Here is a 16,120-nt window from a genome sequence, read left to right on the forward strand (position 1 = left end):
TATACTGGTCATATCAATCATACATTGTTCATGTTATGATAAATTAGTAATAAGTTATATATATTATGTAACTGCAAATAGATGAATCATATTAGACATTTAGATATAATAATATTATGAGCCTTTAATTAAAATACGTAGGTAAAGTCACCAGAGTTGGCGTTCAAAATATTGACTGTGATGAGAGGGGCTACCCAGCGCATCTGAATTTTATCCCGAGTACAAAGGTTAAATACTACAGATACTATACTAGTTAGGTCCGGGATTATCTTAAGTAAATATACAAAATATTGTCATTGACTTTGATTAGCTATATTTTTGGTAATGCATTTTTGGCATTTTCCTGTATATTCCTCACATAATATTGAACATTATTGAACGAATTAAAAATAAAAACCAACAGAGGGGAAGATTTTGCACTAATAAATGATGATCAATTTAACATAGTTATTTTTTATACCGTTGAAATTTTAAATTTTCTAAGTACCTAAGTACCTAACTATTGAAAAAAATTATAAAAAGAAATACGTTCGTAAAATGTGCTTCGATCCCTGTTTTGAAAACTTCCATAAAAAATTATGAACATTTTACATTTTACTGTACCAATTATGTTTTGATCATTAATTGTTTTTATAACATAAAATATTTTTTTTATATGCATTTAGAGGGATTTTAAATCATATAAAATTATTATAATTTACTTTTTAGAATAACATATTGTTGTCTTGAATGATTTTTATTTTATTATTTCTGTAGCAAACAAATTAGTTAGATAACGATGGTTTTTGAGTTATTTTATTTATTACTATAATTAATATTATTATTATTTATTTAATGTATTAACGATTAATTTTATTTATCAAAAGTTGAACATTTGTTTACAACAATATTACAAGTAAACAATTTTCTTTTTGTGTAAATTTGGTATTTCGATTGTTTTTTAATTAAATATTTAAAAAATTAGAGTGGCAATAAATTATTAGTTACCCTTAAAAAAATAACCTTTTAAGTATAATATATATTTTTATAGAAAATAATAAATTTAATAATATTAAAACAATTTCACAGCGCTTGAAGCGAAGCCGATATCGACGCGTAGTCGGCGAAATACAATTACCCATCATAAATACTGTGTCACTCAAAAGGTGCCAAATTATTGAAACACATACCTTTTCTTTTTTTACTTGTTTTCGAGAACCGAGGGAGGAACTGCTGTTAGCATTGCTTCTCGCTCGGTCCATATCGTTTATTGTGTACATATACAAATAAATAAGATATACCAATGACACACTATTTTGCGCCCCTGTTCTCTACCAAATGGACTTTCCATATCGCTAGGTATATATCCACCAGGAAGCGGAGCTCGGGGTGCTTATATTCAAGTAAAACAAACAGAAAAGAGAAAGAAAGAACAGAATTCGCTTTAGGGCGTTGCTAGCCCCTATTGATGATTTCGTGGGCTGGACCTTAGTCCACCGCCCTGGAGTCACGTACTGTGGTCCTGCGATGTCGTGATCGCCACCCGCCCTTAAAATACATACCTACTTTGTGTAGGGTTTGTAATCGGTACCCACATAAGCAATATTTAAAGTGACGCAAAACGAAAAAAGATAGAAAGATTGATTGATTGCATATAATAATATTATGTGTAGTATACATTGGCATGTGATACTTTTATAATACTGTTATGTAACTCTTATTATAATCCAATGTAAACACAACGCACAATATAATGTTTGGGGTGTAAGCATGATTGAAATATACAGGTCATTGCATATCGACTCGGATTGTTATCATCTGAAACAAAATGGCTGCATAAAAGGATATCACAAATTACAAATATCAATTTTTCTTATCATGAAAAATACGTTTGCATAAAAATTGATTATTATTGTCTCCCTTTACGCTGCCATTTTTGTTTTTATCATCGAATATTTGATTGAGAGGGGGTATATATGCAATAACCTTGTATATTTCAATCATGGGTGTAAGGTTTACGCTGCGAATGCTGCGATATCTGTTCTAAGGCTGAGTTATTCTAGCGTACACGAAAGCGGATGGAAAATTTAAAACAACTATCGAGTCAAACAAGTGATGGAGTGACAACATTTAGGTGGGGACGATTTCTGCGTATGCATTCCTTAGATTGTACTCACAGTACAGTTGTTTTCGGTCCGTTCGGTGTACAAGTGCACCAACCGCATTTATCAAAATATTTTCTCCGCAGAACATTCAGTAAGTAGACAACCAAATTATTATGGACGCACTTAGTTATATTATATACTTTAATTGTCAATATTACTCTAGTCTCTATAGAATGCTTACATTATTGTGTATATCAACAAGTATATAAACTGTTACTCGGTGTTATCACTCTTATAGACAATGGCTCGTCTAATTATTTTGTTCGCTGTACAAGACAGGCTCCTAAGGCAAAATTAAATCAGCTTTAGTGTTTTAATATATTTATATTGTGTTATAACAGAATCATATTTTGGGCTGTAGTACATTTTACTGCAGCTCATGCCTTTAATTCTTTACCTTCAGGTTCGATATGAAAAAATGGAATTGCAGTGTTATGTGCATGGCCAAATCCTCATCCCCTCCCTCCATAAACATTTCTAAATAGTCATTTATAAATACTAATTTTATTGAGAAGATTAATAATTATGTACATAATTGTAAAATATTATAATACTAGAACTATAAAACTATAACTAGATATCAATTAATGTGCATGCTATTACCAAAAATTGTCCTGTTGATAGCCTATATTGAAAAAGGTTCTTGGCTTTGTAGAAAATATTAAATTATTAAGTGTATAAAATCAAACTTGGTCATTAACTACTTTTTCATAATTTTGTAAATCATTCTTTTCAATGATTTTCCACCTACTATTGCAAGTGTCCACACTTAAAAACATTTTAATATATAAGATGACCTAAAAAATATAATTTTCATACAAATAAGAATAACATACAACTTGTTTTTTAAAATTAACATCCAATTAATTTTTTTCTTCTATATTAATTAATCATTCTTTAGTTACTAAATGCCCCATTTCTACTAAAGTTTAGTATAAATAGGGCATTTATGTATGATTTAGTCTATTTCATGGTTTCAATGCTGATCAAGTGCAGAACCTTGAAATTTAATAAAATTATTTGATTGCATATCCTCCAATATTTGTTGTTTATTGTCCACAATTTTAGATATTTCTAATTTTAATAAAGCTAAGTAAGCTAATGTTGCCTTTTCTAGACCTAAGAAAAAGTTACTCTGTCATTAAATTACTAACAGAAACATTTTATACATTTGTAATTATTCACAATACAAAAAGTAATAAAAAAATTAATCTGATTATATTATAATTAAACTCTTTAGCAAATATACTCAATTTAACACATGTAATATGGAATACTATACCAATAAATGACTGAGAATTAACTAGTTCTATTTTTTGAGACTATAGAGACTGTGATTGGTACTGGGTATGAGTATCACAGTTATTAATTATTATGTATTTTAACTGAAGTATTTAAATCTAAAACATAGGGGAGTTTTATAATAATATTGTAAATATTTTGTTATTACTGATTAATACTATATACCACACAGAAATTGTATTATTTACCGAGTGAAACTATTATAGTTTTAACAGGTTTATATAAGATACACCAGAATAAGTTTTATAAAAAATTAATATCCACTAGTTTAAGTATAGAGTGAGAAGTGGTAGAGCCATCCCCTCTTTCCATGGGTCTATGATTAATCTATAGTGAGAACCTTGTCCAAAGTAAAATCCTACAAATGCTGCTGTTTGTGTCTTGTATGATTTGTCTCATTCGTGTGTGATTTTATAGAAAAATTATAGAACTAGTATTAAAACTGTGTACCTATCAATATCTTTCATTGTATGCAAAAGAATTTCAGGATATAACCGAATCATTCCACCATATTATTAATATTTATTCAATGTTCACATAAGTAATGAAAATACATGATAACTGATATTTATTTAATTTTTGATTTTAACCATAATATTGTTAAACTATTATACTTTTGTTTTTACATATTCTTACACAACCAAATAATGATTATTATTTGTAAATGTATACTAAGTTCTATAATATGCAATATTATTTCTTTTTGTATCATCAAATATTTTACTTTCCCTCCACAAAAAGATCAAGGAGTATTCTTGAGTAATGATCTTTTCCAATATGCTATATGTGTTATATTAATTTGTTACATATTTTTATATTAATTAAGATTTGTTTTATTTAGATTTGTCACCAAAAGAGTAAATTGGATAGTATATAGGTTCAAGATGATGACTAGTGATGAATGTGCAAGCATTGTGCAGAAGGGGAGTTCAAAGAGGAAGCGCAATCACAATGTTGCAGAACGCCAAAGACGTGACACCATCAAAGACTGCTTTCAAATTATCAAAGATTCAATTCCGCCAGTACACGGTAATAAAGTTGTTACCCGTGCACAGATACTATCAAATACAATAGAATACATAAAACTTATGAAAATCAAAAATGATAGACACCGACAAGACATTAATGATGTGAAACGGCAGAATTCTTTGTTGGAAGCTCAGATCAAACAGTTGGAAAGAGTTGAAGCTACTGGCAATTATGCTATGCAGTATAGTAATAATTTAGCTGTATGCGTATCAGAACCATACAGTAATGATGAATCAGAAGAACAACTTAAAATACCTAAATCAAGACTAAAGAAGAAGAAAAAGTTTGAAGGTCAGATTTAAATGTGTACTAAATTGAGTGGCATATATTAAATGTCTAATATTTTGGTACATATTCATACATTTTATACATTTTTTAATTTACATTTTATGAAAATTGTGATATTGTTTGTTCTGTATTTTTTTGTATAAAAATAACAATGATTCGAAAATATTTTTAAGTGTTGGATGAAAAAATAATAGAACTCTGAAATTAGATTTGTAATAAATATAAAACAAATACTTCAATTTTGGGTTAGGTTAGGTTTTCAGATATGAATTTATTTCATGTAAATTTGTTATTATATTACATAATAGATCAACCATATTATATACTTACAATACTCGTATTGCTTACAACTCTTAAAATTGGTATAATTTTTGTTTTTTGGGACAAAAGTTCTTATGTGTTGAGATCACCAGCTAGTTTTGTAATATTTTTTTTTTTGCATATAGGTACCTAAATAAAGATTCTATTGAACATATTTTTGTTCATAACTAATATTATTTGTACTTATAATTACAAAATAAAATACTTGAATTGTAGGCGTAACAGTTTTTTGTAACCATTGTTATTTTGAATTATATCTAAGTTTTCATATTATGTAATAATTAACATTAAAATATAATTGGTATATTAAGCTATAAATATTATTTTACTTCTGAAATTGACAATTTTATCACATTTATAATTCCAGAAATACTAAAATACCTATACATTAATGATTGTACAAACCCATAAACCTAAGCATAATACTTGAAAATTATTATAAAATATAAAAACATTGTAATACCAATATATTTTTAATTGGCATAGTTATTTCGTAAAATCATATTCCATTACATGTCACATAATATAGAAGAATTTAATCAAGTGCTAAAATCAGTAAAAATATGCAATACATACGTTTTACACATATTTTTTTGTATCATATTTTTGACTAAATTCTGATAGTATAATTAATATAAGTTTTAACTTTTTTAGATTATAGGAGTTACCAATATACGGTGTTGTAGCTAAACATAGATATATGAGGCTATAAATTAAACTTATTGCCTACATATCTGTTGAAAGTGTTTGAGTCATTAATTATTCAATTACATTGTTTATATTGAATAAAACTATATTCAGACTTTAAAATACCTACAATTTGAGCATCAATTCTTTTTAATGATATTTAAATATATACTTGACTTTCATGCTGAAATTATCTGTTTTGGATTGGATGTTCTTTTAAAAAATTTAATTTAAATTCTGTATGTAGTGTGTTATAACCAGGATTCATTTTCAAAGAGATGTTTTCAATTTCAGAAAAAAAAAACCTACACGGTCACTGAAAATGTCAATAACACGAAATCAATTTTCTCATAATGATAAGGTACATATGAGTTATTAATAAAAGTAATTAAGATCGTATAAAACAAAATAATATATTAACTATAGAAATTGGCTAGAGATATTATGTATCCACACTTCATTTCAGCTTATTGTTTGTCATTGTCAGCCAGTATATATTTAAGAATTGATGCTGAAATTGTAGGTATTTTAAAGTCTGAATATAGTTTTATTCAATATAAACAATGTAATTGAATAATTTATGACTCAAACACTTTCGACAGACATGTAGGCTATAAGTTTAATTTATAGCCATATATTTCTATGTTTAGCTACAACACTGTATATAAAACAACAATAACATAATATATATTTTAATAATTAATAATGCACATGTTAATATTAGCATTTTTTCAATAGGAGTGACGGATGTAAACGTTTTAGTGGTTCAGAGAATAAAAAGTGGGCCAAAGATAAAGAATATAAAGAGAGTAAGATTCTAAATAAAATACCTAAACTAAGTACTTTCTTTAAACCTGCTACAAGGTCTTCTTTGAATGCATCTGATAATGGTCAACAACATGATTTAGAAAAGATGAAAACGACTATGTGCGAATCGAATTTTATAATTAATAATTTAACAACTTCTACTTTAAATATGGATTCAATATGGATTTAAGAGTAATAAATACTACATTTTTTTTCTTGGGATAGGGGTGGCATATTTAAAAGAGCCTAGGGTGGCACCTGCTCTAAATCCGGCACTGTGTACAAGTATAAATGCATGTACATATTAAAATTTAAAATAAATCATTATATTCAATTTAATTAAGTTTTAAAATTTACTTTTTTCAAGTAGAATTTATGAATAATCTGCATAGGCATAAAATACTTAAAATGGCAAAGTTTTAAATGTTATAATTATAAATTACAACTTTGAAACTGAGTCCCACCGGCAAATTGACAAATTCTGATAGCATCATTTTACTTAACTCGTTGAAATAAAAAAAATAACCCGCTAGCCAAAATGTGTTCTAATGCTGTATTTCAATATATTTGTGCAATATTTCACTAGTAAGATTAAAGTTTATTACAAAGTAATATGATCTTAGTCATGTATAGCTACCATAGAGGTTTTGAGTTGTTATGTGTGGTTTCTATAAAATATTTGTTAGTACCTATAAATATTATTTCTATTTTTAGAAATACATAGTAATATATTCGTAGTTAAATAAGTACTTAAATATACTTAGCAAGTTTAAAAAAGTCATGGGTAGGATACACCTACACCCCCCCCCCCCCCACATGTAATTATGCTACTAAATCATTTGTAATATTGCTCAAAATGTGTTATGTTAGCCTATGATGTTTTATAAATAACTTATAAAAAAGGGTCGGGCTAATCCAAGGTAATTGCATAATTAAAGAAACAATTTTGATGGGAGGAGTGTAATTTCCATGTTTTTATTTTTTTGATGATAATACTCAATAGTTTGTAATTATCAAATAAAAATGAACAAAAATCTCTACGAAAGAATATTTATTCATATTTTGGATAGGCTGAAAAATTGTTAATGAACAAATTAAAAAAACCCCAAAAAACTACGTATATAAATACATTACTTCAATGTCTGGTAAAATTTGGTGAGGCTACTGTTTACACTGTTTCGTAAGTTAATATTGCTCAAGACTATTTACATGAATAAATTAACGGTGCTGTGGTTGCTCTTTTAAATTCCAATTTTTTTCAAATGTTAACTATATAAAACCCTTTAAAAAGTGGGTATCTGTCATCCTGTTTTTGAAAAAGATAAACTTTTTAGTGAACATTATATTAATAAGATACATAAATTACTTTCAAAATCACAGGCTAGCATAAAATGCATCATTGCAATAATAAAACAATAACAAATTTAACCAAGGGATCAATTATTTTAAATTATTTTATTTAAATATATTTAAATTTTAAACTTAAGACAAGATTTTAGAGGTACCCTCATTATATTTGTGATGCGTTATATGCATTATTTGTGTCGCTCATCTAAGTACAGTGTTTATTAATAAAAATATTTAAGGTGAACATTTAAAATCAAGTCTATACAATTTTGATAATAAACATAAAGATGAAAAAATAAGAAAGTATAAAATGTTACTATTGTATTTTAAATGACTGGTGAAAAAAAATGTATTAAAAAAAGTAAGCAATTGGTTTGAGAAAACATTTAATGTCATCATAAAAGTATAAATCAATAAATTATAAATTTTAATTAAAGAATGGTAGTAATAAACAATTTTTGGCCAAACTCCCAATATTGTAATTAATATATATGGTAAGTAAAATAAGTAAAATATTAATCTAAATGCATAACAATCATTAATATCAAACATATAGTCAAAATACTGTACTGATATGTTAATAAATAACAAAACTAGGTTAGGCAGGCAAGAGATCTAAATCGTCGCTGACTGGAACTATCGGTACATGCTCTTCATCAATATTGGGTTCAGAGCTATAGGCACATAACCGTAATTCCTTTAACTTCCATCCCCAGTCCATTTTCTGTACAGCGTGTAAACTCTCTGCCTCATTATGATGTCTCAGTAACAATGATTCCTTTAGTGATCATAGAATATTTAAATATTTTTTTATATATACCTAGTTATAATTTTTGAAATTATTACCTTTATCTTTTCCCATTTATCATCTACATCTTGTAGCCATGACAACAAAAGGCGACCATTGTAACGCGATCGTGTAGGTTTATCTTTCTTTTTTTCTTCCTCGGGTGTCATAATGTTATAAACTTCATTGTCCTTGAGTATAGTACATACAGAAAATGGTAAAATCTGATTAGCTAATGCACGAGCTGAGCGTCCATGAACCCTGAGTATCTCTTGTTCAACACTCAAGACCAATTTTTCTTTTTCTACTATATGCTAAACAAAATATGAAATATTAGTAGTTATTATATTATATACATTTTTTTTTTTTAAGGCCTACTTATACAAACCTGTACATGAAGTCTTTGTCTCTCTTTATCTTGTTCAATAAAAAGCTTTTTCAACTGCTTGTGCAAATTGGCTGGCATTGGGGATTGTGTATTTACGACACGGCTATTGCAGTTACCAGCCAAAATATAAGTACGCTTGTTCATCAGATAGTCTTTAAATCCAGAAGGTGGTTTTGGTTTTACAGGACACAAATTTTTATGTCTCTTATCAATCTAAAAAAAAAAAAAGTAGCAATACTAACATATTAAAACAAAAACAGCAATCAAATAAATTATTATTTAACAAATTTACTTGTTTTCTAATGTCTAAAAACATTTGATAGCAATTGGTAACCGGAGCAGGTTCACTGGTTGTGCCAGACGGATTAGTTCCCACAGTAATATTAGCATTAGATGAATTGCAAGTCTTGGATTCATTACATCTAGATTTCAATTTACGTCGTCTAGGATGTAGTTCCTTCCCTGATAGTTCAGCCGTTGCAACAGAATCAGACGCTGTAATTACAGTAGCTGCGGCAGAAGTAGTTACCTGTTTGTCATCTTCAGAAATAATTGCCGATACATTTTCAGTCTGTTCTGAATGAGTAGCAGACTGTGACAATATACCTGATCCTGCATCTATTCCCACAGCAGCTGGTGAAGTAATTTGAGGCAACTGTTCATTGGGAACAATTGGAGAAGTACCACGACTGGGTGCATTATTACCGTTACTCATACATCTGTTAGACAAGCCAAATACTCTGGTTTGATGACATTTTTGCTCTTCTACATCTGTATCAAAAGTCGCTTTCTGCAAAGACTTTGGTGAATTAGGCTGACTAGATGCCAGTGGTGACTCTTCGGATGGTACTATATATGGAAATGCTGTATAGTGAACATTATTGCCATTTAATCTTTTACTCATATCACCATCATTAGAAGGTATTATAATTTTAATTTTTAATGAAGGTACTTTAGGGCCACCTCCAAGACTGACAGCATTAGAAGGCCTCGAACCACCAGACTTATCATCATCACTATAAGGTTTAGGACTAAAAGCCTCATTTTCACCTAAAAATAAATTCAAATATATAATACTTTTTCTTATATAATAAAATAGAGATTTGTGCTGAGTTGAACTATCACTGACTGATCACTTTTAGGTTCCAAAAACAAATCAACAGTTCAATCTCACAAAACAGTAATATAGTATATCACATATTATTATATGAATAATATGATAACTTATAATTAAATCAAAATACCAACATAGTTCTATTTTCCTACAGTATCTAAGTTCATTCTACAGATCATATATACACAGATCGTATATATTATACTATGAAAAATATTATTATTACTAGTGATTAAAGAATCAGATAATGCATATCAAATTTCTACAACTGTTTACTTAGCTAAATATTTGTAATATGTAAGAATGCATTTTAATTAAAAAAATTAAGCTTATCTTAAGTTTTTTTTTGAATTTATTCAATATTTTTCTAGCGTTAAAGAAAAAAAAAATGGACACAAATTTTGAACATTATAATTTTGCTTTATGTTTTCTAATCATTCATACATGAATATTTTTATAAATAATTTGAGATGATATTAACCATATGTAAAAATGTAAAGTGAATTTTATAGAATACAAATTGTTTGATATATAGTTATATCCAATATGGCATAAAATTTTATTTTATTTCATTTTAAAAATATTATGACTCTGTACCATTGTAAGCTAGTACATATAAGTTGTTTGATAAATTTGAATATTGAAGGATCATTTTAAACCTATTGATAAACATGTATTGTAACAATAAATGTACAAAGTGACTTATTAAATCATAATAAATCCAAAAAAAGCGAGTCACCTTTAGAACTTTGGTTATGATCTTCTTTGTGTTTTTTTGGTTTAACATCTTTGTTTTCTTCAATTAGAGGCCGTTTTAGGATAGCATCTGTTTCTTTTAATGGTTTTACAGTCGAATTGTTTGATGAGATAGTTACAGTATCAGTTGCTGCACCAGAGCCACCAACTCTGGGTTCAGTTTCCATAGTAGTACAAGCCAATGCATACCTCTCTACTGGTACACTAGTCGATACATTTGCTGACTGTTGGGAAACCGACTGGGTGGATATTTCTGGTTTTTCTTCAATTTCAACAGTATCCCTAAAAAATTGGTTGTATATGATGTGTAACTATCCAAAATATAAAATGTATTGTTTTTTTGTCTTATAATTACGTTTCATTTGTCATGATGAAGTTCTATTCCTCCTTCCTCGGCTGTTTTCTTGTTCTATTTAGACAAACTCTTATATTGATTATTGCCCGGGCTGGTAAGTTAGTGACACTTATCACTCTAGGTGATATTTGTTGTTGTTTAGCTCTGTTCACAGCATCTAAAATAAAAATAAACTATTAATAACAAAATAAAAGTTAGCGAAATTGTTAAATAATTTTTTAATAATAATTATTATTTAATACAATACGTTTCACACAGCATTCCACAAAACTTAAAAACCAATATGTTATTTTATTATTTATACAATTAATAGGTACCTATTTTATATTCGTTCAACAAAAAACTGATTAATATTGATAGAGATGTTAATTTTGAACTCAATGAAATAAAATCATAATATACAAAAAACAATTCCGATCAAAGACTGTATATTAGCAGGAGTGGGTATAAACCTGGGATGTAAGAACCTGGATAATACAATTTAGGGCGAGACAAAACTGGAATTGGATAGTTAAAAATCGATACAATTCTGGATTGTAATATTATGGAGTATAAAATTTGAAATTCATAAGAATCTGGACAATGACGTACTTGTGATAGTGTTGCATACTAAAACGAAGGATGTTTTTACGGCCGTAAAAAAATTAATATGATTTCTACTAAACTTTTTATTTTGTTAAATGTAAGAAAACATATGGGGGAATCTTTTATTAAATTCTCAAGACTTAGATATAAATAGACTATTTTGATGAATTTCTAACTCAAAATAATTTGCAACTTTAGAGATTTTGATGAATTTTGTCAAATTTTTAACTTCATCATAATAAATTACTATGAATTTAAGTTTAATTTATTTGATTTAAAATAACAACAAACTATGAAGAACTTTGTAAACATTTTCAAATTGCATGTATATAAAGTTATTTTTTAGAGTTACAATAAAAAACAAAATCGATATTTTCAAAAATGGGTTTAAAGTAAAAATGTCAAATATTCCTAAATATTTTGTTTGTTTGTTTCCTGACGCTTTTTTACTTAAGACCCCCCCCCCTCCGCTCTCAGATACCAAATAAATTCACTTTCCTATCAAAAAATATGCTGTTAAAGAAAATCGAAGCATTTTTAATGTTCCAAAAGGTGATGACACCCAAAAATAAAAAAACACATCATTGAAAAAACAATACACTCATCAGAATGTAAAAGCACAGCATGGATATTTTATAGAGGACTAATGATATTCTGAGACCAATCAAATACTAACTCCCTAAATATAAACTAGGTATTCCTATGTATAGTTTAAAGACATTTGAATGTATATTTATAAATGTGAAAATGGAAATTTTATCAAACATGTTGTCTCGGAACCACTCATTCAATAGTCATGCAGTTTATTTTGAATGGATGAGTATTTATAGAAAAAACAGTTCTAAGTGAAAACAGTAGGTCTGCGTATAGGCTATATTACTTAGTACATTTTATGATATTATTGTTTTTTAAGTAATTATTTTAATATTAATACCTACCAAATTCAGTAGGTTAAATTATTTTTTTCCAAAAACATTGAGTTTGAAAATATCATTGCAAGTAGAAAATACAATTCAGTGAAACCTGCTTTAGATACCTATAAAACAGACATCCCTCTTAACGGACAATATCTTAAAATCCAGACAAAAAGGTAAGCATGACCAGAAACTTGTCTATAACATACTCTTTTGATGGTCACACAAGTGTCCCTTAAAGGTAGGTTTAACTGTAATATATTAATTGCATTAATTCCAGAGAAAGATATAGACTAAGTGCCTAAGCAAAATTAATCTGCTTGGAAACAATATTGCTAGCTTTAATTTTAAATTGTATGATTAAATCAAATGTACAGTACATTGGTGTTGCAGTAATTTGTTTTGGATTTCTTAATACAGTTTCAGCACCATAGGCATAACTAGGCCTTTAAATTAGGGGGAGTGGGCTAGTCTTAAAATATTTTGATAAAAAATAAGTTTTGGAACAGGGTACATGGCTTAAGAATAAAATATAGGTAATGATTTATTCAAACTGTTCTTTCGGATAATTTATTTTTTTATAATTTTATATTTAAGTTTTATAAATTGATCTGTAGAGTCTAGGCTGATAAATTGATAACAATGAATAATAATTTAACATCCTTATGTGCTTACTTTTTTAACGCTATTAAACAAATAAATATACTAAAATACATTACAAAAGTATAGTGCATATCACAAAGCAGGAGTGGTGGAAAACCTATTGCAAACGTGCCAACATTAACCAAATTTTCCAAAAATGTTTTATTTAATTATTTAATCATAAAATTATCTATTATGTCTAAAAAATAAAGCCATCTATTATAAAAATTTGATAATCACTGTTTCCAGACATAAAACGTTGTACTTTAAAAAAACGTGGCTCATTCCAAATAAACTCAATATGTGAGTTTATTTTAAACAATTAATTATTTCAAATCATAACATAGCAATAATACATTATTGAATGAAGCAAATGCTAAAGATTTCATTAAAACATTAAAATTAAAATAATACACAACACATATTAAACTAATTTCAGTGAACTTTTTTAAAACCCCATTATCCTGAAAAAAAAATGTTTATTTACCTGTTAACACATAATAGGTACTGGCACAAGAATTTTTTTCAGAACTTTGATTACAAAATGTTACACATGACTAGAAGAATGATTGCCATCCCTGTTATATAGTATATTAAATATAAATGAATCTATATTATAGTTTAATGTTATTACTTTTTGTCTTTTAATGTATTAAAAAAAATTGTTATTTATTTAATTTATCTAATTAATGGTTCATGGTATCTTAATTGCAATTTTTAACAATTTTAACTTTCAAATTTTCAAATTCAAAAGATCGCCAATAAATTCTGTTGTGAAATTGCTTTATACTAAATTTATATGTATAGCCACGTCAAAAATACTCTATTAAGTATTGGCTTATTTATTATAAGCTTTCAATAGACAATCCTCTAAACTCTGAAAAAAACATGTTAAAACAGTACAATTGTCTAAATATGTGGGAAAAAATTGAATGATTGTGAAATATGGAAAAACATGTATTTATACCAAAGTATGTAAGAATTTGTAAAATCAAATATAGCTCATTTTACCAAAAATCTTGTGTAACGAATAAATCACTTCCCAAAATTAATTTAGGTTTCAAGTCATAGTGAAAATATGTATTAACATAAAAATCCAAGCCTTAGTTATTTGTTACAATAAAATATGGAGTATTAAACAAAAAATAAAATTGTATAATAATTCAATTTGATCGCTAGTGATGATGTTATTTGTTGTTGCTGTTTATTCCAACCCAAACAGATACCAAGGATATTTTTTCCGTATAATTTTCCCAAACAAATATCCAGGAATGCATTTACAACATTATTACCAAACGTTTTAACCTCAAATACATCAGAGCTTAGCTTCTGTAATGTTCTAAACATTAGGTATTTAGGTACCACATTTTAAGATTTATAATATTATATTACACTATTTTAAATATTTACACCAATGTAATCAATAATCAGTTATTAGGACGTCCATTACAGTCACTGGTTGGATGTCAGTCATGTTTTAAACAGGTAAGAAAATACATCTATACTCAATAATATTTGATTTGGCTACCTACATCAAATCATATTATAGTACTAAGATAATAATACGTAGGTACTTACCGACGAGTATAGTAGGTATGATGGTTGTTGTAACATCGGGACGGTTTAAGTAGGTACGATATTATGTAAAACAAAATAACTAATAAGCAAAGGCGTAGCTACTAGCTGTTTTGAAAAAATGAAAATATTCGATCGGAGTTATGATAGCTGGACTTACGTAGGCATTATTATTGATCGTATTGACGCAGTAAGTATAATATTATATAATTATAGTATATAATACATAAATTGTACCAACTTCGAATTATATTTAGTGGGTATCTCTAACATGATGATAACAACATGTCAACATCTGTAAAAAAAATGGATAACAAAAATGTTATAGTACAGTCAGCGAAAGGTGAGCCGTGACGGTTGTCCGTTACGTTCCAAGTGGTGTATTTACGTAAGCGTAATCGCGTATCATATTGTGGAAGTCCTGATTAAATTCGACCACCAGGAGCATCGGTATCGCGGCTCACTATAATAACTCTAATACTCAAGGTTATTATTATTTCGAACTTTCGAAGTACCTAAACAGAAAAACTTAAATCATTATTTATTGCGGTTAGCGGGTTAGGTATAACTTATAATTTTCCAAAATCATCCCATCGGTTTTTATTAAACAGAACAATATTACTATTGAATGGAGAGGCCGATAGACGGTCGTCTAAATTAAATCGTAATAATATCATATTGTTATTATTATTATTATTATTATTCTGCGTAGTTATGAAAACCTCGGCTGCCGTTATCGTCGATCATCATACCTGCACACATATGTTGCAGGGTTCTGTCGTAATCCGGCTACGATCATGATCTATGGCAAAAAAGAACGCGTTGGCAACTTGGCTTTGATTTTTCATCGTCATGTCAACACGAAGACACATTTTACATTATCAATTCGTTTTTATTTTTCTCGTACCTATAATATAAAATAATATTATGTAAACGCTTTAGTCGCGAGTAGCTTGAATTTTTAAATTCTGAGTGGAACGATGAATGTACCTATTGATTTTACAATGATGTGTCTTTTTTTTATTTTTATTTTTTTTTTTTGTGTCTGTCATCGCCTTTTAGGACAGTAAAACTGCTTC

General features: G+C 27.8%; 1 protein-coding gene and 1 pseudogene across 2 annotated transcripts; one reads left to right on the plus strand and one right to left on the minus strand.

Moving 5' to 3' along the window:
- Positions 1–2,115: 2,115 nt before the first annotated feature.
- LOC111038260 lies at positions 2,116–4,777 on the plus strand (annotated as a pseudogene).
- A 3,517-nt stretch (positions 4,778–8,294) lies between these two features.
- Positions 8,295–15,406, minus strand: LOC111038274 (ankyrin repeat domain-containing protein 12-like). 2 transcript variants are annotated; one of them, XM_022321311.1, is made up of 8 exons: positions 15,045–15,406; positions 11,326–11,482; positions 10,954–11,252; positions 9,707–10,150; positions 9,393–9,640; positions 9,101–9,313; positions 8,772–9,026; positions 8,295–8,703 (listed from the first exon to the last, which is right to left on the minus strand). In XM_022321311.1, the coding sequence occupies exons 2-8, from the start codon at positions 11,337–11,339 to the stop codon at positions 8,524–8,526; spliced, it is 1,653 nt and encodes a 550-aa protein (XP_022177003.1). In that variant the 5' UTR covers positions 11,340–11,482; positions 15,045–15,406; the 3' UTR covers positions 8,295–8,523. The 2 variants fall into 2 exon arrangements, with proteins under 2 accessions (XP_022177003.1, XP_022177002.1); XM_022321310.1 differs by having other exon boundaries at positions 9,393–10,150.
- Positions 15,407–16,120: the final 714 nt, after the last annotated feature.

The sequence above is a fragment of the Myzus persicae genome, unplaced genomic scaffold (genome assembly GCF_001856785.1).
Source record: "Myzus persicae strain clone G006 unplaced genomic scaffold, MPER_G0061.0, whole genome shotgun sequence".
NCBI classification, from domain to species: Eukaryota; Metazoa; Arthropoda; class Insecta; order Hemiptera; family Aphididae; genus Myzus; species Myzus persicae.

What these genes read in the sequence shown, in the direction of transcription:
- LOC111038274 (XM_022321310.1), bottom strand. An exon ending in GACAAAGACTTCATGTACAG is followed by an intron (nt 9,027 to 9,100) that starts GTTTGTATAAGT and finishes TATTTTGTTTAG; the next exon opens with CATATAGTAGAAAAAGAAAA. An exon ending in ATAAATGGGAAAAGATAAAG is followed by an intron (nt 8,704 to 8,771) that starts GTAATAATTTCA and finishes TGATCACTAAAG; the next exon opens with GAATCATTGTTACTGAGACA.